Genomic DNA, 26,628 nt, shown 5'->3' on the forward strand with positions numbered 1-26,628 from the left:
TTCTCGCATTTGATAAAATAGATTTCAAAGCAACAAAGATACAGTGGTAAAAGGATCAATGCAACAATAAGAGCTAACGATCCTAACACCCAGATACATAAGACCCATAAAGAGATTTAGACTCAATGAGACAGAAAATTAATAAGGATATCCAGGACTTGAACTCAGATCCGGAACAAGTAAACTTAATAAATATTTATAGAGCTCTCCACTTCAAATACACAAAATATTGATCGGCCATTATTAATACCCATTTTTAGAATAAAGCAATATATTCCTGTTCTCTCTCCCTCTTTTTCTTCCTCTCCTCCTTTCCTTTTTTTTTCTTTCAAATAAAAAAAAAGAAGAAGAAGAAAAGACACATCATCATCACCCTGACTCCATAGCCAGTGTGAGGCTCACTCTCGGTGTTGCACATTCTATAGGTTTAAACAAATATATCATGACATGTATCTGCCATTCTAGATTATACAAGGTAGTTTCACTACCCTAAAATTCCTCTGTGATTCACCTATTCTCTTTTTTCACTTTATTTGTCCGTTTTCAGAATGAAAACACACACACACACACGGAGAATAGTAGAGAATACTAAGTTGCCCAGATAGTAATATCTACCAGAATGCAGAGTTTTGTCTGTATCTTAAGTGCCTAGCACATTGTGTGGCATGCTCAACTCCATTTCACTGACTGAATCCAATATTCCTATATCATCCACTCAACGGTCTAATAAACTTGGAATGGAGAGACAATGTGACTATTCCAGTCATGCAACAAATCATATAAATCTTATACCTTTACTTATTACACTGAAATGAGCACTACATATATATGCTATTCAGGGGAAAAAAAGGAAAATACTAATATATATGAGGGGCAGGAAAAAACTTAGGGAGTCTAGTGGGTGACTGTTAATAATTGACAAGTTTTCCTCAAGTGTATGAACTGGAAGTTTACTAAGAATGTTTTTGAAGACAAATTGTTGAGAGTCACAAAAGTGGAGAAGTCAATCTGTCATTCATCCTATTACCTCAAATATTTCCTTGAACAACTCCAATGCTAAAACAGAACAGTTTTCTGATCCGTCCAAAGGTTGGTTTAACCAGCGCAGTAGAGCCACAGTAGGTTCTAAACATTTAGGACGGCTTCCTAGAGTGGTGTTGCCAGATGGAGACTGTTCAAATATCATCTGAGTCAGGATATGGCGCAGCTGAGTCACTGAACAGAAGGCAAGAAGTAATTCTAAAACCTGTGCAATAGAAAGTCTTCATTAAACGTCAGTTTCATTAGATTTTAATATACAAAGCAAGTGTATGATGAAGCTGAAAATGCCATATATTTTTAAAGAAAACATTCTAAAACAAAACTTAAAACTAGCTTCTAATTTTTCTTTCAATACTATTTTTCAAATGTGTGAATAGGTTCCAGAAGGTTACAAATAAATTTATTAATGGTGCTTATGGGCCGGCCCGGTGGCTCATGCCTACAATCCCAGCACTTTGGGAGGCCGAGGCAGGTGGATCACGAGGTCAAGAGATCGAGACCATCCTGGTCAACAAGGTGAAACCCCCTCTCTTCTAAAAATACAAAAAAGTAGCTGGGCATGGTGGTGCACGCCTGTAATCCCAGCTACTCAGGAGGCTGAGGCAGGAAAATTGCCTGAACCCAGGAGGCGGAGGTTGTGGTGAGCCAAGATCGCGCCATTGCACTCCAGCCTGGGTAAAAAGAGTGAAACTCCGTCTTAAAAAAAAAAAAAAAAAAATGGTGCTTACTCCTGATAAGCAGGACTGTGAGAACCTCAGAGGCAAGGTCAACTTCAACTAATGTTACACTCCTCCCACGCCTTCCACAGTACTTAAATTATTTTTAAACATAAACATGTTTTATTTATAAATGACCAAAAAAACCGTAAAAAATAAAATTAGAATGAACAATACTTGTTCTAATCCCAAGGTTCAATAACTGCTATAAAGGATACTGTAGCATAGAATATTAAACCTTCTGGATGGTTATTTCCACATCGTTTGCACTGTTGGCATTATGACCCTTAGCTCTCCTACCTACCCCATTTCCCCTCTACCTTATAAATGAGCCTTATACCATTACATAACACCCCCATCAACCTGTTTATCAGATGTTAAGCTAAATTCTACCTCATTTCATACACTACCAATCACTAAAAAAAAAAATTTTTTTCGTAAGATCTTGCCTCTCTTATTTCCAACTTTTTAAGACTGATTCTTACAAATGATACATAATTGAGATTAGTTTTAATCAACTTGATAGCATCTGTATTTAAGAGAATCCAGTCCATTAGCATTTACTGTAACAAAGAATCTTTAATAAATATTACCTGTAGCAGTCATGTGGCACTTAGTGATGATATGCCACTTAATGCATCATTAAGTAATTTTGCTGTGTGATCATAAGAGTGTACTTACGCAAACCTAGATGGTAGAGCCTATTGTACACCTTTATTGCCTGTGGGCTACAAGCCCGTACAGAATACTACTGTACTAAATACTACAGGCAACTATAACACAATTGTAAGTACTTGTGTATTTAGACATAGAATACAGTATAAGATTAAAAATGGTTTACCCGTCCACATAGAACAATTACCATAAATGAAACTTGCAGGACTGGAAGTTGCTCTGAGTGACTTGTGAGTGAATGTAAAGGCCTAGGACATTACTGTATATTGCTCTAGACTTCATAAAGACCGTATGTTTAAGCAATATTATATTTTAAATTTCTTTAATAAATTAACCTTAGCTTAACATAACTTTTTAACTTTATAAGGGTGTCAATTTTTAAAGTTTTTGACTCTTTTGTAGTAAGAGAAACACACTATATAGCTACTATACAAAAATACTTTATTTATATCCATATTCCATCAATTTTTTTTTCTATTTTTAAAATGTTGGGTTTTTCTTTTTAAATTTTTTTTTGTGAAAAACAAAGACACATATACATTAGCCCAGGTCTACACTGGGCCAGGGTAATCAATATCACTTCCACCTCAATATCTTGTCCCACTGGAAGGTCTTCAGGGGCAATAATACACAGAGAACTGTCATCTCTAATAACAATACCTTCTTCTGGAATACCTCCTGAAGGACCTGCCTGGCTGTTTTACAGCTAACTTTTTATAAGCAGAAGTACACTCTAAAATAACAAAGAATAAGCGGTAACACATTGATCAAAATATTACATACTGTACATAATCTTATTAATATGTGCTATACTTTTATACAACGGGCAGCTCAGGTTTGTTTACATCAGCATCACCACAAACACATGTAATACGTTGCCCTATCATGTCAGAATGTCCATGATGTCATAGGCAATGAGAAGTTTGTCTGTCATTGACTAAAATGTCATTATGTAATGTATGACTATATTTATTTTTGAATAGGTAATACATTTACAAGGTTCAAAAGACAAACCCTGGAGGCAAACAATGTTAGCAGTTGCTTGTGTATCTTATAAGATGTCCATCATGAACACACAAGAAGCAGCTTTCCATGTACATTAGTTTTCTTTTAATGTACATATATACAAGTAAAAAAATTAATCACTAGTGCAGAGCTGGATGACTTTCCCAAAATGAACACATCCCACTGTTGATGGCATTTGGGTTATCATTGTTAGTCATTAGGAACAGTACTGCTACATTCTGTACACATGTATACAATTCTTTGTGAAAAATACCTACAAGTGAGATTTCTAGGTCAGAGTTCATACATACGCCCAGTATTAACAGATACCAGTTTTCATAATTGGTTGTACTGGGAGTACTAAATGAGAGTTAAGGTATGTTTGCTATTTTCCATTTTAATCAACTGATGGGTGACAGATGGTATCATACTACCATTTAAATTTGCATTTCCCTGAAGATTGATAAAGTGTTACCATCACTTCATGTTTATTGACCAATTCAACTTTCTTGCTCAGGTTATCTTTTGGGCTCTGCGTTTTTTTCTGATACACATGTACAACATGGAAAAACAGTATATTTTGGATAAGAGTTCTTTGTTAGATACATACATTGTAGATATCTATTCCCATTCTTTGACTTTTCTTTATTAGTGGTCTTATCATGAATAGAAACTTAATTTTAATGTAGCCCAACTTACCAACTTTTTCCTTGTAGAGTCAGTGCTTTTGGTTCCTGTTTAAGAAAATAATTGTCTACCCCAAGGCCATAAAGATACTCTGTTAAACCTTTCTTCCAAAACCTTATTTTTACTTTTCCCATTTAAATCTACAACCTGTCTTATACTGAGTTTTGCATTTGGTATGAGGTGGGGGTGGGGGTGGGGTCAAGATTCAGTTTTTTCCATATGCATATTCAATTGACCCAGTGTCATTTACTGAAATGACCATACCTTTAAGACTCTACTGTTGTCAATCAGTATGCTGTGGGTTTGGTTCTGCTCCATTGGGCTATCTATCATTTTGACAAAATACTGCACTGTCTTTAGACTAATCCCCTAAGCACCTGACATTTTAAAAAATCAGTAAATAGCATAATTTAAAAGTTCTATGTATCAAGAGAATATAAGAAAAATATGTATTTACTGATCTTGTGTCCAGCCAACTTGTTAAATAGATTTGCTTTATTTTAATAACAATTTCCATAGATTTTAGATTTTCTATATTCTCAGGTCATCTGAATAGTGAGTTTTATTTCTTCCTTTCTAATCTCTGTACCTTTTTAATTTCTCTTGCCTTATTGGGCTGGTTGGGACCACGAATACTATGCTGAACATTACTGGTGATAATGAGCATTGTTTTTTTATTCCCAATCTTGAGGAAAGCTTTCAATAATTTGCATTAAAAAAGATGATGCCGGAGATTTTTGGTAATTACTCGATCAGGGAAAGGAAGTTTCTCTTTATTCCCAATGTTCTAATCTTTATCATGAATAGGTATTAAATTTTATCAAATGCTATTCTCCCTTTAAGGAGATAATATAAATTTTCTGCTTTTTTGGTTATGTGGGAAATTATATTAATTTCCAAATGTTAAACCATCTTTGCATTCCTGCAATAAACCTCATTTGGTGATAATGTGTCACTGACTTTGATTTGCTAATATTTTGTTTAGGATTTTTGCGATATGTTCATGAAAGATATAATTTTCATTTGTTGTAGTATCCTTGTCAGGTTTTGCTATTAAGGTTATACTGGCCTTATAATAAAACACACTGTACTCTATTATCTATTAAAACAGACACTCGCCAGGTGCGGTGGCTCAAGCCTGTAATCCCAGCACTTTGGGAGGCCGAGGGGGGTGGATCACGAGGTCAAGAGATCGAGGCCATCCTGGTCAACATGGTGAAACCCAGTCTCTACTAAAAATACAAAAAATTAGCTGGGCATGGTGGCGCGTGCCTATAATCCCAGCTACTCAGGAGGCTGAGGCAGGAGAATTGCCTGAACCCAGGAGGCAGAGGTTGCGGTGAGCCGAGATCGCATCATTGCACTCCAGCCTGGGTAACAAGAGCGAAACTCCATCTCAAAAAAAAAAAAAAAAAAGACACTCAACTATTTCTTCCCCACCAAGATGTATTTTGCTTTCACTGCTCCCCACTTCTATCATAACAAAAATTATTTTTTACTTTAAAATAAAAACTAAGTTTTAAATTTTTATTTTTTATTCTTACTTTTTCATTCTCTTCCAGGTTTTCTGATACCCATAGAATGCTTCTACTCCCCTGAGCTACCTGACCTCCTAAATTCCCCGAGATGGTTTAATACCTTTAGATTCAATGATTAGATTTTTCCCTTGCTGTGTGTCTCTTCTATTCCAAGAATCCTTATTTAGTACCTATATTAGAGATTCCTAGTCACTTTATTAAGATCCATTTAGATACTAATTAGGAATAGTTCTCATATTGCATATGAGAAAGGAATGTAGAAATTCTAGTGTTCAAAATAAAAAGAAAATATAGTTAAGTAACAAACTTTGTACTATTTCAACCTTTCTACCATCTTTTATATCACTGTTGCAAATGATTAGTTCAAAGTCATTCTAATTTTTTGTAAAAGCTGATCTGAAAATGTCCTACTTCACACCAGACACAAAAGTCAATCGTAGGAAGATTACAGATCTATTTGGGAAAGTTAAAACAACTTGAAAGCTTTTAGAGGAAAACAATGGAGTCCATCTTTGTGACTTTGGAATAGGCCAAGAGTTCCTAAATGGAACACAAAAAACACTAAATTGATCTATGTTAAAATCAAGGCACATTAGGTGAGTAAAAAGGCAACTCACAGAATGAAAGAAAATATTTGCATGTCATTTACCCATCAAAAGACTCCAAAATAAATCCTCCTACACATAAGTGAGAGAAAGACAATGCGTTAAACAAATGAGCAAGAGACATAAACAGGCACATCAAAGAATATATAAATGGCCGATGAATAAGTAAAATGATGTCGACTTTTATTAGTAAAATATTAATATAAATTATAATGCAATACTACGACTTTTATTAGTAAAATATTAATATAAATTATAATGCAATACTACTATTAGACTGGCTAAAATTAGAAAGTGAAAAATATCAAGTGCTGACAAGAATGCAGACTGACCAAATCTTCATACACTGGGCCAGCTGATATTTCTGGAAAACTGTTTCATAGTGCCTACTGAACACATGTATATCCCATGACATCGTGATTCCACTCAATGGTATAAAGCTAAGACAAGCATGTCCATAAGCTCACCAAAAGGCATGCAGAAAATCGTAAATGGAAGTTTCTTCATAACTGATATTCATAAACAAAAGAACACCAATTGTGCTCCTTTCCTCCTGGGGGACCAGTGTGCAATGGCTGCAAATAGCTGTTTCCTTGGTAACATATGCAGCCTGTTGCTTGTATGGGTTGCACTAAGAAACCTTAAAAACAGCCCTTTCCAGGCCGGGCGCGGTGGCTCAAGCCTGTAATCCCAGCACTTTGGGAGGCCTAGGCGGGTGGATCACGAGGTCAACAGATCGAGACCATCCTGGTCAACATGGTGAAAACCCGTCTCTACTAAAAATTACAAAAAATTAGCTGGGCACGGTGGTGCGTGCCTGTAGTCCCAGCTACTCGGGAGGCTGAGGCAGGAGAATTGCCTGAACCCAGGGGGCGGAGGTTGCGGTGAGCTGAGATTGCGCCATTGCACTCCAGCCTGGGTAACAAGAGCGAAACTCCGTCTCAAAAAAAAAAAAAAAAAAAAAAAAAAAAAAAAAAACAGCCCTTTCCAATGTACATTCATGTCTCTGACTTCCTGTTGTACCTCATCTAGGCTTCTGGGAGGTATGCAAGGTGTGTTTGGAAAGCCCTCAGGGCATAGTGACCAGGGTTCACATTGGCCAAGTCATCATGTCTATTCACACGAATCTGAAAAATAAGGAGCATGTGACTAAGGCCCCCCATGCAGGGCCAAGTTCAAGGTCCCTAGCTGCCAGAAGATCCATCTCAAAGTGGGACTTTACCAAGTTAAATGTCAATAAATTTGAAGACACGGCAGCTGTGAAGTGGCTCATTCCAGATGGCTGTGAGGTCATATACATTCCCAAATGAGGCTCCTGGACAAGTGGTGAGCACTACATTCATGAGGGCTTTCACCGTAATGCCCCCTTACTCATGCTCATCAATAAATCATACTTCCTGTCTAAAAAAAGAACCAATCTAACAATCTACAACTATATGAAATATGAATGAATCTCATCACATTAACATTATGTTGAACCAAAAAAAGTCTAGACAGAAAACGTATTTATTATATGCTTTTATCTACATAAAGTTTCAAAATAGAAAAAAGCTCTCTATATATACGCCGTTAGAAGTCAGTATAGTGGTTACAGCACTTATCCTTGGTAAAGATAAGGAATGGGAAGGGACAGGTACCAACTACAAGGAAGCACAAGAAGGTTTCTAGAACACTGGTAACATTCTGCATTCTGATCTAGACGCTGGCTACATAATTGTATCCCTATTGTAAAAATACAGAGAGCTGTGCATTGAGATTTTTCTGCATTTTACATACCTTTGAAGAGGAGTCAGGATCCTTTCCATTAAGAAGACCTAACACTTCATTAAGACATGAAGAAAAGTGCTCATATCTAGGTTTAAAATAAAAATATACATCAAATGATAAAATTGGTATATCAAAAGGGATTTACAAGATAAATATAAAATTTATGTGTATCTTGTTTCATCTATTTATTTGGGCTTCTAATATAGAACACACTCTAGTAAAGTTTATACTTAAAACTTGTCATATGTCTTACCATTATAATATACATAAATTGGCCCTGTCATTTATTAAAACATAGTGATTCATGTGGCAATAAATAAGTCATTAAAATTTTCAGTGCCTCAATTGTTCTATTTTTTTAAGATTGTGTTCAGTTTGTAAAAATTCAAAGGATAGAGGAATATCCTAACAAATTACACAGCTGTTTATTTATTTAAGGCACTTAAAATTGCCAGGCATTAAATAAGTCTCTGCAAATAAAGAAGGGGCAGCAACCTGTGTTACACAACTCCAAGAGGTATCAGAGGTACCCCTAGCATATTCTATGTGACTATGTATCCTAGATTTGGGAGATGGTGCACTGACAGGGAGCTCACAGAAGGATAGGAAGAGATAATACAATGTAATATAAAATACAATGCTATAATGAAGGAATGTATGGGACACTATGGAACAAAGAATATTGTCTCAGCATTAAACTCAGACTTGAGTCTTAAAAAACAGAAATAGAAGTTAGATATGTAAAACATAAAATAATCTAGTCTTCTAGAGGAAACACCCAAGAGGAAATAGCACATGGATACATGAAAGGGCATTTCTAGTAAGGTGGAAGTTCTATTTATTGTCTAATATGATTAGACAAAAAACAAAATGTGTGAATAAATAAGGTTGAGAGGTTGTCAGGGACCAGATTTTGAAGGGCTATACTGAGAATGTGGATATTTACCTTGAACGCAATGGTAGGTCAAAGATTTTAAAAGGGACATGTGGTTGAAGAAAAAGTTTTGAGTATATTTATAAATTAAACAGGAAAGGTCAACTGAATGGAAGGGCCCTGAAGGAGAGGAGCAACTACTTTAGAAAAGTTGAAATGAGACAATGCATAGAGTAATAAATATACTTATGAGTGAAACAGGATGAAACTAAGTAAGAATTTGGTATAAACAGGTAAGTTTGTCCAGGGGCAAGGATTTAAGACAGCTCCATTTAAATGAGGCTCCATTTAGATTTTTTTTTTTCTGTGAAACAGAGATAAGGTCATCTGCATAAAAGGAAGCAAGAGAAAAAGAATAAATTTGAAAGACCAGCCCTGCCAGAAGCTCACGCCTGTAATCCCAGCACTGTGGGAGGCCAAGGTAGGTGGATCTCCTGGGGTCAGGAGTTCAAGACCAGCCTGGCCAACATGGCAAAACTCCTTCTCTATTAAAAATACAAAAATTAGCTGGGTGTGGTGACATGTGCCTATAATCCCAGCTATTTGGGAGGAGGCTGAGGCATGAGAATCACTTGAACCCAGGAGGCAGAGGTTGCAGTAAGCCGGGATTGCAACAGGGCAAGAGCGAGGCTCTGTCTTTAAATAAATAAATTTGAAAGATCCACTGTAGGAAAGTAAGCTGACGAATAAATATAAGAGGTCCGGCCCAGAAACAGCTGTGTGATTTTCTCATGCTCTAATTAATAACCACACATTAAGTTAGACTTTGGAAGAGATTCATTCAGGATTGGGTTTTTGTTCAATGGGATACCAGATAGACAAGAGGAGTTGCCAGAGGTCATTTTGGGGTTCAGGATGGATAGAGTATAAAATAGATAATAGAACCGAGAGACTTACAGAAGAAATGATTCAGCAATCTCTCACTAATGCTAAACCAGATTATCTTTCAGTCTTCCGGGAGAGGTTTATTCAAAAGAATTTTTGTTTACAATGAAGCTGCTGAATAAACACTCTCTGGTGGCCAGAATAGATATACATGGATATTGGGAGAATATTACAACAGATGAAGAGAAGGCAGGTCATGGGAAGGTACTCTGGAAGAAAAATCTCACTTATCTGGAGATTCTTAAGAGAAGAAACAGTGAAATGCTAAAGTGAATGCTTCTTGTTTCACAAAATATCAGCTGAGCTGAATGAACAGTGGTCAAGTTTGTCCTAGTGCTTAGCTTTTATTAAAATAAAACTTTTAGATTCTGTTTCTTAAACATCCGGGACTGTGTCTTCACATCCTATTGCGGCTAAGTGCCTGACCATAGGTGGGGTTCAATAAATGTTTCTTGTATGTGAAACTCTTTGAAACAATTTCAACTATTTCCTAATTAGGATCACAAAGCAGTTTATGCCCCAGCAAAATTTACTTAGAAAGCAAAAACGCTACAAGCTTGTTGGAAAACAATTACTACCTGATCTCAAAACATAAATGATCCCATGAAATATAGACAGAAAGACACATGAACATGTGTTCCCATCTCACCTATAACAAAAGAGGCACACACCAAAGGAAACATTACCAATTTTTATACAGAAAATTAAAAAAAAAGACACCAACATAATGACATCAATGTTTCAAGATGGTTTCATTTATTTATAATTTATGTATAAATATTTATTTGTATTGTGACTATAATAAAAATATTCTTTCGAATAATTGTAATGCTGCTTAAGTTTTAAAATTAGCCAAAATGTCTATATTTTAGAGAATGGCACAACCCTACTGATCTAAAGCAAAGACTGAAATACACACATACACAATGACCTTGTTATACTTGACATTTCAGTTCAGGAAAGAAAAAGGAGTGGGAGTATAGCACGTCAAAACATTTCATTTTAGTCTACTGTGAATAAGTAGAATCCAAGTTTATTATATTTTAAGAAGACAATTTCATTTATAACAAACACATCTTGGTTTGAAAAAAAGGTCTAAAATTGACTGAAGTGAGTCATACCTGGTAAGATAATCAGCAATTTTAGGACTCTTAAGGAGATCCATCAGTAGGTCAACTGAATATTTTCTAGTTAGAGTGCCATCACCGTTTATGAGAATATTAAATATTAGTTGAAAAGTCTGATGAATGTTTCGAGCATGGAACAGCTTAAGGACAAATTAGAAAAAGCATATTACACAAAAAAATTAAGTTGACACCATCCTAAATGGTAAAAATAAAAATGTCTCAATGACTTTTAAAATATCAGACTATAAACTTCAGAATAAATTTGAAAATTGTATTTACCTTTTCCCCCACCTCTTCGTTTAATGTCAAACTGTATAATATTGAAAGTGCATACACAACCACAGTTAAACTACTATGGGCCAACAAGGTAATAAGAGTCCGATAAAAAGATTTCACATTACTCTGAGGGAAAAAAAGTTAAAAGATAAATTAGAATTATGAATTTTATATTTTGGTTTAAAAAGTATATCCTGCACAGGGTGGGCCAACTTTCATTAAACATCACTGTCAACTCTATTAAACGATTGTCGCATTTAAAAGACACATGTTCTACAGAAGAAATTTAGATCAGAGATAATTTTAAATTCAAAAATTGTTATAAACAGAGTACCTAGAGAAAAAAGTAATTTGGTGAATGTGTGCAAATGAGTAGGAGATAAATTCTTGCAAAGCTCTGTCACCTTAGAATAAATAATTCAATGATGGTAAATCAGGTTGTCAACGCTAATAAAGGGACACATGCAGAGTGGAAACAAAAGAGCTACCTTAAATACCTAGGAAAAGTTGTTAGGCATTTGTGTTAACCGAAGTACTGTAATGAGGAACTCCCATAGTGCGGCAGAAGCAAAAAAACATTCAGCAAATTAAGAATTTGTTTTCCATTACACACTGTGGAGCAGCAATTCACTTTGCCATATTTGCTGATTATCATTTAGATTTAAGAGATCATTGCAGGTGTGAGTGAGATGGGTACTTTCATATATTCCTGACAGTCATACAGATAGACACGGTCTTGGTGAATAGCAGTTTCTACACATGGAACTATGAGTATATGTTTATTCTTCCTTACAGTTAAGCGTTTCCTAAATATGAACTTTTTTTTTTCAATTCAGAAATTGAAAAACACATACACACTACACACACACCCAAACACAACTCACAGAGTAACTCCACCTCCAAAGCAAGACCAGGTCAGAAAAATGTAGCACTTGAACAAGTGAGATACTAAACTTAAAATCAAACAGGTAATGCTGAAGAGCATAGCAGGGAAATTGTTCTCAAAGCACCTTAAATAATCAGTGACTTGCTTGATTTAATATCCTTCTAAAAGTGACTCGGTTAAATTCATTTGTGTGTCTTCACTTATCACAAGTACTGTTGGTTCATACTGAGCACTTAACTCATGAATCTTTCTGGTGGAGTTGTATTGATTTTGTGGAAACACAAGACTGAGATAAATGGGACTGCCAGTGATGTGCCTCTCTTCTAAGAGGCCAAAATAATTTAGTAATTCTTGTACTACTCAATGTGATAAACGGGATGCCATGTTAAGGAAAACTTTTAGAAATAAGTATTTGCATTAACCCTTTACACACGGTCTTCAATACCACATACACGAAGGCTGAACTGCTTCAGGTTATTTATATGTCAATCTGACTCTTCATAATTTTGATGGGTCAGTTGATAAGACACAATAATCCTTATTCAACTTTGTTTTAAAGAAAAAGACAAAATTTTCTTTACAAACAGAGTTTATCATAAAATCAGAAACATTAAAAATAAATAAACTTCTTACCAATGTCTTTATGTGTGTCTGAACAGAAAGATTGTGCCGACAAAGATTTGCCAATAATCCTAGACAAGGCATTTTTAACTCATCTTCAGAAGATTGACTGTTTTTTTTCACATTGGTGTTTTGTTTAAAAGAAAAAAAGCATTAATGTCATTCTAAGTCAAAATGATATAGTTAAGTTTATACATTTCAATTGCTTTTTATATGCAAAAAAAAAGAAAAAAATCTAGTTCACATGGAAAGCCAGAGAAGCTCTGAATAGTTTTGACCATTTATCTCATGTTTTGAAACAAAATTACCCAATTCAACTCCATCATGAAAACATGAAAATAACTGCCAGCGTGGACCATGTGCTGTTTAATCAATATATTTTCCTATAAGAATAACCAAACAATTTTCAGTTTCAGTAATTTTTTTCTGGTCAAATCAATTCAGTCCATAAATTTTTGTTATGAAAATTAAAGCTGCTTTACAACTCTTTTTCCTTTTTACATTTTTTTCACCAAGGAATGAGGTTACATACTTTACAACTTTCGATTCTTAAAATCATCAGGGCAGAACAAGTAAGAACTGGAATCTTACTCAGTTTACACAGTTAGAAAATGTTATCTAAGAAAAACTGATCTACCACATGGTTGTAGTTTAAAAATAAAGAAATAGAGTATTTGGTTTTATGTTTGAATGCATACTCACATGTGATTTATCAGGATCATAATTAATTCATCTATATTGGCACCAGAATAGAAAATTTTGACATTATATGTTAACTTCTGTAGAAGTTGAATGCACTGAGAATAAGAAAATAGTTATAAATGTAAACAAATAAAAACATTGCCTGCTTAAAATAATGGACTATCAGACACATTCTGAGCATGCCCTTTTCCATGTCCTAAAACATAAAAAAAAAAAAAAAAAACATGTGTAAAGTAATACAAGAACCTTAGGGCTCTTCTCTCAATTCACATATTTCTATGCATTCTGTCTTAGAGCATGATTATCAACCTTGCTCACTTAGTCATCTTTAACTTGAATGCAGGTTGAAACACACACATATAGCCCATCAACTAGAAAACACCCTTTTTCACATTTTACCATCTCTAAAACTGCATGTCAATTTAGTTTGTGATGTTTTTCTTTCTTACAGTTGATGACATTTTAGAGGCAATGAAATATGAATAAAGAGCTTTGAATCTATATTAAATAGACTATATCTACAGCTTTAATTTTTAAAGAATGTTTCCTCCACGGATTGAGACTAGATGCCAACTCACATTATAATTTTAATATAAATAGCGTATGTCTCAAAAAACACAGACATCTGTGTTTATAAGTCAAAGCAGTTACAATATAGATTTGTTTTTCTTCAATAATAGTGCTAGATACGGATGAGCTTCTCTTTTCTAGAAACATTTAAATTGTAGCATGTGTGCAACCAACTTTTAATGTGGCGAGCTGTGCCTAAACATGTAGTATTTATCATATGGCATAGACACTGTAAGTCAGCAGTTTGTGACAGATACTATCAATTTTGATCTGACAATAAGGAAAGCATACGCCGTGTGGGTGTGTATGGGTGTGTATACCTGCAGGAACACTGAATCCGCGGGGCTGCTCCGACAAAGCACTCCGGCTAGCACACTATTCAGATTGTATGTATTCTGAAGACAATCTCTGGTTTCCCTGTCTACAGCTGTAAGGTAAAATAAAATAGCACAAAATATATCATTTTCTTATAAGGTTTTCATGGATAATTTATTTCATATGAATTATCATTTAAAATGGTATAATATGGCTATTTTATTTGACAAAACACAATTCAGAAATTCTAAAGATTTCTCTATGTAAAATAAACTAGTATCAAATTAAAATCTTTTAATTTGAATATTAAAAGATTATCATTTCATGGTATATTTACGCAATGGAATACGATTTGGCCATACAAAAGAATGCTTGTCATTTGTAGCAACATGGATAGAACTGGAGGCCATTATGTTAAGTGAAATAAGCCAGAGACAGAAAGAAAAATATTGCATGTACTCATTCATGTAGAGGAGCTAAAAAAAAGGTGATCTCACAGAGGTAGAGAATGACAGTTACGAGAGGCTGGGAAGAATACGGGAGAGCGTGTGGGGGTGTAGGGTGTGAGGGGGAGCCGTTAGCAGGGAAATGAAGACAGGTTGGTTAATGGATATAAACACACAATCAGATGGAATAAGTTCTAGTGTTTCATAGTAGAGTAAGGTGACCATAGTTAACAATGCATTGTACATTTCAAAATAGTTACAAGGGAGGACTTGAAATGTTCTAAATACATAGAAACGATAAATCCTCTTTTCCGATGGATATCCTAAATACCGTGAATTGATCACCACATACTCTATGCAGGTAACAAAATATCATACGTACCTCAAAGTTTGTAACAACATTATATATCTGAAATAATTAATTTAAAAAGATTACCATTTCAGTTTTTCTGTAAACCCCAAATGCTTCTAAAGTATAAATGTTCGAAGTGACTGGTATTCTCATTCAAATTGTTGGTGGATGTTAGAAACGGAAAAATCTTTTCAGAAAGCAATTTAGTAATGGCTATCAAATTTTCAAATGATCTAGAAATTCTACAGGAATTTATCTAATAGAAACACACTAATATCTGAGCAAAATTACACAGACTGTTCACTGCACTCTTGATTCCAATAGCAAAAACTTAACCAACGATGAGTGCCCACTCTTAGGGGAATCGTTGAATAAATTATAATACCCTGTAATTACGGCACTAGGCAGCTATTAAAGATACTGATATGGAAAGAAACATCTGGTGCTCTGCAACACCATTTATATTAAAAACAACCAACTAAAGATCCAAAATTATTGTTCTGTGACAGCAAAGAAACATATCAAACCATTAAATGAGATTATATCCTGAAAAGTGAACAAATGAGGGCTGGTCGTAATGGGTTGACTCATCCCGTTTTACTCTATATCTAGGCTAATTTGATAGCTACTAGCCTTCATGTGGCTATTTAAAGTTAGATTAATTAAAATCAAAGATTCAGTTTCTTAGTTCATTACCCACTCTTCAAGTGCTTTATAGACCCTTGTGGCTAGGGGCTACTATATTGGGTAACACAATTCTAAAACAATTCTGTCACTGAAGAAAGTACTGCTGGACAATGCTACTCTGTGTTAATACTTCTGGATCACTAGAATTTTTTAAACTCTGCATATATTATTATAATCACACAAAGAAATATCCCTACCACCATGTCCCAAATTGGGGTAAAGTGATCAGTAAATGAACACTTAAAAACTAAAGCTATGGGGAAAAAGACAGAAAAAGCAACAATAGTACTTTTACTTTTAGTTCTAAATTCAGTGTAATTTATTACAGAAGGATGATTCTTTGATCAGTACCTAGTCTTTCTGGTGGTATACTTAATACTGACATTATGTCTGGGTTTTTGTTTCTTAATTCAAAAGTAGTCCAGCATTTCCCAAAGTGCTTTCTTTTCTGTAGAACACTGAACCTTTCACATACTTCTGATTCCTCGGTCCAATAATTTTAAGAAATGCTGCATAAAATATTTTCCTCTTTCAAAAGATTCACAATGCACATCAGATTCAGAAATCTTTGAAGGTGAATCATTCTTTAAAATACTAAGTTGGCATTTTAAAATATTGTTCATACATCTTCGAAAAACTAAAAAAGAGAAACTAAATGCATTACCTAGTTTAGACAGCAAACTGCTAATACTTAATATCAGTGAAGCGCTTATGTTTGGGTCTTCAAGTAGCTCTACAAGACAACTCAAGCATTCACTTGTTAATATATGATTTGATGTAAACAGTCGTGTGAGTTTCTGTCCAGAAATTACCTATAAAATAGTAATCAAAATGTGTTAGTTAAGAAATGGCAATTTTCATCTCTTCTCCATTTCAAATTAAAAACTCGGTTCCTTCAAAGTGCCATTGCTACCTTCCCAATTTAAAAACTTCACACATGCTGTGAAAAATTCACCCCTGCCTACATTACCTAATCCCTTCTTTGTAATCATTTGTGACTAGATGTCAGTTTAAAATCATTTCCACCGGGAAGCTTTCCCTAAGCTTCTTAGGCTATCTAGGTTAGGTCTGCCTATTATATTATCCTATAGTACATTATATTTCTATGCCCTAAGTTAGCAAACTTTTGAGTATCTAGCAATATTTCTCCCTCACACTACATTGAACATTTGATGAAGGCATAGATTACAAACCTTCACTCTACTACCAATATATTTAGTTTGCAAATAAATTCTAGTACTTTCTACCTACTTTGAGGGAGGAGAATGAAAAAGGAATCCCAGAGGGTAGCTATGGGATTATTCCTTCTGCTTCTTCTCAAAGACAATAGCTGATTTTAGAAGTTAAGCAATTACATAGCTGGGCGTAGTGGTGCATGCCTGTAATCTCAGCTACTGGGAAGGCTGAGGCAGGAGAATCCCTTGAACCCAGGAGGCCGAGGTTGCAGTGAGCTGAGATTGCACCTTTGCATTCCAGCCTGGGCAACAACAGCAAAACTCCATCTCAAAAAAAAAAAAAAAAAAAAGGTAGTTATGGGATTACAAAGAAGGAAGGGAAAAACAATCTTTCTTTAAGTAGCCAGGCAAGGAAAATTTGATTTCTGATTATTCCATGTTTTTTTAACTTCTTTCTTATAATCTATAAGCCACACACACAGGCACACAGACACACACACATACACACACACACAGAGAGAGAGAGAAGAACGGAAGTAAAGCTGGAATTGAAGAACAAAAGCAGTTGTCAAAAAGTATGAATTTTCAACATGCTTTACAGACGTATTTATTATAAAGCACATATTTTCTACAAAGATGGAAAAAACCATTAGTTACTTTAGAATAAGACTATATCTATCCAGAATAATTATTTTTATAAGATCAAGCCTAAGCAGGCTGCTGTAGCATCCCTCTAATCTTTCCTTTCTGTATCCTTCCTTTATTCTCTCATCCACATCAGTTTTTCTTCTAAAGCTTTGCTGATAAGAGTTTCACATTATCTGTTTCCAAGGAGTGTTTTAACATTACTAATGTTAAAGTCTGTAAAAGAAAAAAATGTCCAAATATAACAGTACAGACACCAGTAACAGATATTCTGGGGTAGAAAATCCTCTGGGCATTATTACCCTGTTGTCTATTTATAAATCTAGCTCTCCCGAATAAGACATTTTTCTGTTTTAAAAAGGATTCTCCACAGGACTGGACCTGTATCTCAATAACATAAATTGTCTAACATGTAATAATTACATGTACCAGGTAAAATAAAAATTGTTTTACAAATATTCCCCTTCACTCATATATATTGAATGTTTTAATACAAAAATAATTTATTTGAATAATAACTGATACTTATATAGCACTTACTCTGGCCTAGGCATCGATCTAGGCACCTTACATATGTTAACTTTTTTTCATCTTCATAATAACTCTATAAGGTAGGTGCCACTATTTTGTTTTGCAGGTGAGTAAACTGAGAAACGGACTGATAGCAAAAAAGCACAACTGGACTTCATAACATATCCAGGCAGCTTGGTTCATGAATTCATGCTTTTAGTTACTACACAAAACTAGTGCTATGAAATACCATCATTAAAAATTGGATAAGCTCAGCTTTGCCAGTGATCAAACATTCAAAGCCTAGGTTCTGTTTGGGGCCACAAAAAAGTGTGGGAGAAGTACAGAAGAATGAATAATCTCCTTTCACATGATACCTATCTCTCTTTGCATCCTTAGATCTTGCTCTTATGAAGTCTACACAAAGACATTCACCATTAAAAATACAAATATTGTCAACCAAGATGGTTAAAACTAAGAAATATGAAAACATCAAGGGTTGGTGTGGATGAGTGATGGAAAATTTCACATATTGCTAGTGGGACGGTAAAATGGCAGAATATTTCAAAAAACTGTTTGGCAGTTTCAACTAAAACTAAACATATGCCTACCCGATGCTCTAACATTCTACTCCTAAGTATATAAGTGCGTGCATATATCCACAAAAAATGTATGAAATGTCTACAACAGCTTAATTTATAATTCCACTCAGAAATGTAAACCACCCAAATGCCTATGAATGGGAAAGTGTATGTAAACTGTGGTACACTTATAAAATAGAATTCTGCACAGCAAGAAAACAAAATGCAGTGATACATGTGCAGCATGAAACGAATTTCAGATTACATTGAGTGGAAAAGGCGAGACACAAGAGTACGTATCGTTTGAGTCTACTTACCTGAATCTTATGTGAAGGGACAATGAAGAAACCCTACGGGGCTAGAAATGCTCTATATCACGATACAGGTGGTATGTAGCCTACCTATATGTTAGCTATCTATATATGGTAGCTATGGTACCTATATATTAAAAACTATCAAGCTCTTCACTTAAGATTAATGTACTTTATGCTCCGTATGTATGTTATCTCTTAATTACAAAAGTCCTTTGTAGTAGTAGTAACCTCAAGCCAGTGCTCTTTATACCTTTGCCATAATGGTAGAAAAGTTTTCTGTAATCCCCTTGAAAGTTTAGGAATACAGGGAAGACCCCATATTTTGTTTAAGCCTCTTTGTTTTTTTTGAGATGGAGTCTCCTTCGATGCATCACCCAGGGTTGGAGTGCAGTGGCGCAGCACAATGTCGACTCACTGCAACCTTAGCCTCCCAAGTTCAAGAGATTCTCCTGCCTCAGCCTCCCAAGTAGATGGGATTACAGGCAGCGCAACCACGCCCAGCTAATTTTTGTATTTTTAGTACAGACTGGGTTTCGCCATGTTGGCCAGGCTAGTCTCAAACTCCCGAACTCCTCATCTCCTACCTTTGGGAGTCCCAGGTGATCTGCCCACCTCTGACTCCCAAAGTGCTGGGATTACAGGCATGAAGTGCTGGGATTACAGGCATGAGCCACTGAGCCTGGCCTTAAGTCTCTTTGAATTCATAACCTCTTTATTCGCAAAGAAAACTAATGTTTCAAAATAGCATATAAAATGCTTAACTCCCAATTTGTAAATTAAACTGACGGTCCGGCTTTTTTCTGCATCTTCTGGAGTCTATACTGATTCAGAAGCAAAGCCTGAAGCATTTAACAGCTAACACCTTAATTATTAGGTTTGCGGGTGCTCCTTGAAGTAATGGATGAAAAAGACAAAACAAATGTCCTTGGGAGAGGGGCACCTGAAGTAGGGAGAAGAGGACCACCTGCGAAGCTCAAGAAAAGACAGACACATCTAATACAACAGCAGCTTCACTAATGGCTGCTGTTTCTGTACTACTTGAAATCATTTTTTTCCTGTAGGACTTTACAAATCGTTGGCACATTAGTCTTCTATCATAGGGTTAATATAATAAATACAATGTTTTCAAATTATGTACAATTCTATCTTATCTGAGGACAGCTGTGACAAAGAGAGTTAAAATGAGCATTAATTGAGCTTAAAGAAAAATAAACAGGTCAATGTTAGTTTGAATTCCATAAATGCATAACAAGTGACAGCAGGAGATTAAGATCCTAGAACAAATGGAATAGTCTGGACACACATCACTAGAACTGACAGAAAAAAATGAAAGCAATTCAGCATTTTAGGGTTAAAAAACTGAGCAATGTATTCTGGTAAAGAAAAAAGATTACGCTTACTAGGAAGGGGGACTGCTCCTTAAATAAGGCTGAAATAATGTTTTTCAAGTCTGAGTCCAACCCGAGTTGAAATAAAAGCAGTAAGCAACAAATTCAATTCTAGATTACCGAAGGGCAAAGCCAAGTTTTAATCATGACTCCATGTCACTGAGAATCGTTATGTATTGAGGGCTTGGTTCGTGGGAAAAAAAAACAAAACTAGAAGCAAAGGGGAAAAAAGCTGCGAGCTTTGTCCGTTACCTACCCAAAACAGCCCAAATTTCCCAAACTTTGGTCCCACTCCCGCTTTTCCTGGAGCCTTCATTGGGCGCTCCCGCCTCTCGCTGCGGCCAGAGGACCCCGACATTCACTCGCCTTCACTAGTACAAAAAGACAACAGAGGGAGCGATGGACTGTCCTTTCTTTCCTAAGCTGGGGCCGCCACATCCCCGCCACACTGTGAACTAACAATTACTAGCGGGAGCCCCGTCTGCCCTCCACCCCCGGGCCTCTCACCTCCAAGTGCCGCAAAAGCTGAGTGGCGTTCGCCTCGGACTTCACGGCTTTGTACTGGCTGATGGTCAGAAGCAATGACTTCAAGCAGGCCGTGGAGTCCATCGCACTGGCAGCGGGCCCGCTTAGGCACAGCCACCACCCAGCCTGCGCCGGCCTTCAACTTTCGCCGCGCTTTTTTTTTTTGATTTTTTTTGGCCCCACCCCCTCGCCCCCAGAAGCTTCCGGATCCGGTCGGGCTCCGGAAGTCCCTAGGCCCCCTGGGTGACAGTTCTCGGTGACGGCCGAGGTGGGCCGAGGGAGAGGTGGCGTGTGGATCCGGGAGGGGGCTTGGGAGCTGCCCCTGCTAACCCCCACTCGTCTGAGAGGCCGCGAGGTTTCAGCCTGAGATCCCGTGACGGCGGGAAATCTCGCGATTTCTCGGGAGGAATCGGTTGGGCGCCGCTGTTGCTCCTTCAGCTGCGCGCTGTGTTTTAGTGCGCTTCCTCAGCCTTCGTGTTGGATGGCCAGTTTTTCCTTTGTGCGTCATCCTTTACCTGAGAAACGGTCGCTTGCCCCTAGTCTAGACACGGTGAGGAACTCTGAGGATAAGCATCTTTGGGCCCTAGTTTCGAGGCGGCCTGGGAGGGGCCTAGTTTTTCAGTCTCTCCTCCACCCGCCCCTTCTGCCGGGGGTGGGACTTTCTCCGAGATCCAACCTACGGACATTGGCCTTCCGTGCCAAGTTGGTCATGCCCTGACCGTAGTGTTTGTCACATTTATTCGAGAAGGCCACCTCCTGCTGACCCTGGGCCAGGTGTTGCCCCGGAGGGTGTTCTCGTTAGCGTCCGTTTTTGTAAGTGAAGGTGTCTGTTTCTCTCTGGCATGATTGTTTCGTCATTTTCGATGTCTACGAAAGTGGCACTATTATTTACGTTTCTTTTTAATAGGACACAGCTTAATATTGTCGCATGTATATATAATGAAGTGAGTCAGTTACTGGTTTTGGAGCTTTTTTGCTTAATATTTCCTAACGTCGAAAAAGCTTTGAAAACCAGGGTGCAGAAATTTTAAGAATAGTGTACATTTCCATTTAATTAAGTCATTTATCAGAAATCATGTTTTTTTTTTCACTTCAAAAAACATTTTTTGAATGACCAGATTTTTGAAGGCAGGTTTGGTGTTTCGTTTTTGTTTTTATAAAAGTTTAAAACTAAATCCGAAAGATGAAAATGGTTTAACCAGTTGGGACATTCATGTAAAAAATCTGTGGGCAGCTTATGTGTTCATTCATGCTTTCAATCATTCCGTAAACAGCTGTAGAGCATGTAACTGGGGTTAGAAATTGCCAGTCACGGAACAGAGATGAGGAAGTGTCCCCTGCTGCGAGGTGACTGTCTAGTAAAGGAAACATACAAAATAGATAGTACTTTAGAAACTGACGACATAAACGAGAGGCACCATGCAGTAATGGCAAAGAGTACAGAGCCGGGCTGCTTGTAGATTCTAGCTCTACCTTTGACGATGTGACTCTAGGCAGGCTCTCATCACTGCTTCAGAATCATCATAAGGTAAAAGCTGGCCAAGAGAAATACCTGTTTCATAGGACTGTTCATTCAATAGGTCATTCGTTGAGAGTCTACAAGGCGCTAAGCACTTTTCTAGGCGCAATAGACTCTGAATAAACAAAAATACTACTGGTATGCAACTTACATTCTGGTAGGGAACCAAGGAAACACAGTAAGTAAGAAAAATGACATGAAGAGACAAATAGACGTTATTACTCTAGAATCATGTTGGTAATTGATAAGGGAATGGGAAGGTCAGGATAGACCTCATTAAGAAAGCAACATTTGGGGAAATGCTTCAAGGAATTGAGAAAGGGAGCTGTATTTCAGGGGAAAAGGTTGTTATATAGAGGAAATGGCAAAGCAAGACCCTAAAGTGGGTTACCGCGTGCCAGGAACAAGTATGCCATGTGGCTAATGTAGAAAGAATGAGGAGGAGTAGAGATGAGGTCCTATGTGGTTTGGGGAGATGGTTAAAAGATGAATTAATGTAAAGTGTCAGCTGTCATCTGGCGTAATTAGGTTCTGAGTGTTACAGTCAGTGGCGCATTGGCAAATGAAATAATGAGTTTGATACTAACAGTATCAAATTAAAAGTCGAACAGATTTTTCATCTGTAATGACAAGTGTCATTGAGAGCCCCCAGGTAACGCTCAGAGCTGCCTGCCATCAGTGCCATCTTTGTTGGATTTTAACATAAGCAGTCAAACAAATTTTGCATTCTCTTCCATATTTAATATCAAGCGTCTTTCTAAAAAAATCTTCACCAAAATTGATGTTGTAAGTTTAGTAAGAGGTATTGTTTCTAGCTGTGGTTAAGTCTTGACATTTTCAATGAGAGATACTTGCATATCCTAATTTGAGAAACACCGATCCATACTCTTAGGGCTCAAAAAGGGGGAAGAAAAGGAAGAGGAGGCCAGGAGCAGTGGCTCACGCCTTTAATTTCCAGCTTTTTAGGAGACTGCAGCAGGAGAATCTTGCACCCAGGAGTTGGAGACCAGCCTAGATGACATAGTCAATGAAACCCCATCCCTACAAAAAAACGAAAAAATTAGCTGGGCATGGTGGTGCTCACTTGTAGTCCTGGCTACTCTGGAGGCTGAGGTGGGGAGATTGAGGCTGCAGTGAGCTGCGATATAGCCTGGGTGGCAGAGTGAGACCCTGTCCCAAAAAAAAAAGATATAAGTCGGGGTCCAGATGATCAAAGGCCTTTTTAGCCTTAAACTTGAACTCCATTCTGAAGTCAGTGGCAATCTCTGGTTTTAAACTGGCACCTGATCTAGTCAGGTTTGTTTTTAGGTTGATTACTATGGCAGCTGAATGAACTGTGATTTTGGGGAAGATAGGACTGGAAAGAGGGAGACTCATTTTCTGGAGCCTTCTAAAGGATAACCCAGATAATTAAGGTGGAGACAGAAAAGAGGTGACGAATTTGAGAAATATATATGAGGTAAAATAGGTAGGATTTGGTGACTGATAGTGGATGTGAAGAGTGAAGAGAGGGATGCGTCTAGCAGATGTTCTAAGTTTTTAGGCTGTGTGAATGAGAAGATACAGATACCTCTGAGTTAGTTAATAGAAAGTATTAAAGGTATGCCAGGCATGGTGGCTCATGCCTGTTATCCCAGCACTTTGGAAGGCTAAGTCAGGAGGATCTCTTGAGCTCAGGAGTTCAAGACCAGCTTGGGCAATATGGTGAAACCCCATCTCTATGAAAAATACAAAAAATTAGCCGGGTGTGGGAGGTGCATGCCTGTAGTACCAGCTACTCAGGAGGCTATCATGAGAGGAACATCTGAACCTGGGAAGGCAAGGCTGCAGTGAGCCATGTTTGCCCCACTGCACTCCAGCCTGGGCAATGTGAGCAGCAGGAGGGAGACCCTGTCTCAAAAAAAAAAAAAAAAAAAAAAAAAGTAAGAAAGTAGTCAGGGTATATTTTATGTTCAATGAAATTTTATATAGTTTGTCATACTAGCTTGTTCCATTGTCATTATGTTTGTTTCTGATTACGTTTATCCTAATAGAGATTGGTTTACTTAGACTTTCTACCTGTATATCATCTGCAAATAATTACTTTATCTCTTCCAGTATTTGGTTTTACATTATTGCATTAGTGTAATCTCCAAAATATGGAAAATCATGTTAACTTTGAACAGCTTTGTTATATTGCTTAATTTAATCAGAATGAAGTGTTTTAACACTTAATATAATTTGTGCTATTGGCTTTTGATACTCATGTTTAAGAGCTTGGCCTTTATATCTACTTCATTCTAAAAAATGTCTGCCAAAAATTATCCAGTTTTCACATTTATATATTTTATTTTTCACTTTAAAATTATAACACAGTGGATTATGTTGCCTTTTGGTTCTTGGGATAAGAACAGTTTATACTTACTGAGCATTTGCCATGTGCCAAGCACCGTTCTAAGGACTTTATACTTACCTATCTAATAATGACCCCATGCTGTAGGTATTATTATGATCTCCATTCTACAGATGAAAAACTTAAGACAGAAGAGGGGGAAGTAATTTGCCCAAGGTCACAGAGACAATAGTAACAATCCTATGTTTTCTATGCTTCAGGTTTTGATTTGCTGGTATTTTAATTCAGGATTTTATTATAAATATACCTGTTTATAAGTGAACATTTTCAATAATGTTTTTCTTTATCCTCACATCAAATTTGGGTTATATGTTTCCTTTGAAAAAAAATTAGAAGTGTTTCATCTTTTTTTATCCTGTGGGATAATAAGAATCATAAAAATTATCTGATCCTTGTAGGCTGTACACAGTTTGCCTGTGAAATCATTAAGCTTGATAGCTTATTTAGTGGTAGATGGTAGAAATTTAGAAAATATTTGAATTTTTCTTGGTGTTTTTATTTTTGTTTATTTATTTATTTTTTTGTTTTTGTGATAGGGTTTCACTTTATTGCCCAGGATAGAGTGCAGTGGTGTAATCACGGTTCATTGCAGCCTTGACCTCCCTGGGCTCACTTTATCCTCCCACCTCATCCTCCCTGGGACCACAGGCATGCCCCACCATGCCTGGCTAATTTTGATATTTTCTGTACAGATGGGGTTTCACCAAGTTTCCCAGGCTGGTCTCTAACTCCTGGTCTCAAGTGATTCACTTGCCTCAGCTTCTTAAAGTTCTGGGATTATAGAAATGAGCTACCATGCCTGACCTTGAGTTTCTAATATAGTTATAGATCTGATCATTTATTCTATCTTTCCTTAATTTTAGATATAGAAGGTTTAGTATAAACAATTGTTTCTCTAGATTAAAAATTTACTGATAAAAAGTTACATTCAGTATTCCAGTAATTCTCTTAATCTCATAGTAGTTTTAAATTTCCATTTTCATTGTAATGTTATCTATACTTTTTTCTTAGTTGGGCTTTCCAGAGGTTTTGGGGTACATGTGCAGCTTTGTTACGTAGGTAAACTTGTGTCATGGGGATTTGTTGTACAGATTATTTCATCACCCAGGTTTTAAGCCTAGTAATCATTAGTTACTTTTCCCATTTCTCTTCTTGTTCCTACCCTCTGCCCTCCAATAGTGCCCAGTGTGTGGTGTTCTCCTGTATGTGTTCATGTGTTCTTATCATTTAGCTCCAATTTATGAGTGAGAACATGCAGTATTTGATTTTCTTGCATTAATTTCCTAAGGATAATGACCTTCAATTTCATGCATATTCCTGAAAAGGACATGGTTTCGTTTTTTATGGCTGCATTCTTTACTAAGTTTTAAAATAAAAATTATTTATTTTATGTCACATATTTTATATTTTGGCTTTGTTTTGTGTCTTTTTCTTCACAGCAGAAAGTAAAGGCTAATATTTCAAAAACCTTAAAAAAGTCAATAGCTAAAGTTAACATCTGCATTTTACTTAAAAAATGTATAATAATTTTAACCAGTCAGGTAAATACGTTTTTAAAATGCTAACAGTTATTTATTCATCAAATGATTATTGAATGCCAGCTCTTGTTCAAAGAGGTTAGATACTGTTGGTGAAACAGACAAACCAGAATAAGTACTATTAAGAGAAATAGAATACTGTGGGAATACATATTTTTTAGGGTAAAATATTAAGTATACAATTCCTTCATTCTTCAAAGATTGGC

General features: G+C 36.4%; 2 protein-coding genes and 1 non-coding gene across 10 annotated transcripts in view; 2 read left to right on the plus strand and 1 right to left on the minus strand.

Moving 5' to 3' along the window:
* CIP2A (cellular inhibitor of PP2A) overlaps positions 1 to 21,333 on the minus strand; it is a 44,732-nt gene extending 23,399 nt beyond the window's left edge. Inside the window, exons 1-11 of one of the 3 annotated variants that reach the window (XM_035274387.3) lie at positions 20,956 to 21,333; positions 20,705 to 20,819; positions 19,064 to 19,096; positions 16,500 to 16,647; positions 14,356 to 14,462; positions 13,466 to 13,560; positions 12,776 to 12,872; positions 11,260 to 11,382; positions 10,975 to 11,120; positions 8,044 to 8,119; positions 1,028 to 1,246 (exon numbers count right to left, since the gene is read on the minus strand). In XM_035274387.3, the coding sequence (XP_035130278.2) occupies positions 1,028 to 1,246; positions 8,044 to 8,119; positions 10,975 to 11,120; positions 11,260 to 11,382; positions 12,776 to 12,872; positions 13,466 to 13,560; positions 14,356 to 14,462; positions 16,500 to 16,647; positions 19,064 to 19,096; positions 20,705 to 20,806 (1,146 nt within the window). In that variant the 5' untranslated portion in view covers positions 20,807 to 20,819; positions 20,956 to 21,333. The remainder of the gene's footprint in view (positions 1 to 1,027; positions 1,247 to 8,043; positions 8,120 to 10,974; positions 11,121 to 11,259; positions 11,383 to 12,775; positions 12,873 to 13,465; positions 13,561 to 14,355; positions 14,463 to 16,499; positions 16,648 to 19,063; positions 19,097 to 20,704; positions 20,820 to 20,955) is intronic. The other 2 variants (XM_008982516.6, XM_002758847.8) reach the window with 2 other exon arrangements.
* Positions 6,786 to 6,920, plus strand: LOC118148177 (small nucleolar RNA SNORA70). Its single transcript, XR_004734954.1, has one exon. It is a non-coding gene; the product is annotated as a small nucleolar RNA SNORA70 (small nucleolar RNA).
* DZIP3 (DAZ interacting zinc finger protein 3) overlaps positions 21,219 to 26,628 on the plus strand; it is a 99,823-nt gene continuing 94,413 nt past the window's right edge. For 3 of the 6 annotated variants that reach the window (XM_008982517.5, XM_078350172.1, XM_078350174.1), the window contains exon 1: positions 21,219 to 21,786. The gene's annotated coding sequence lies outside the window, so the exon portion shown is untranslated. The remainder of the gene's footprint in view (positions 21,787 to 26,628) is intronic. The other 3 variants (XM_002758845.7, XM_078350171.1, XM_008982520.5) reach the window with 1 other exon arrangement.

Source organism: Callithrix jacchus, chromosome 15, assembly GCF_049354715.1.
Source record: "Callithrix jacchus isolate 240 chromosome 15, calJac240_pri, whole genome shotgun sequence".
Classification (NCBI taxonomy): Eukaryota; Metazoa; Chordata; class Mammalia; order Primates; family Cebidae; genus Callithrix; species Callithrix jacchus.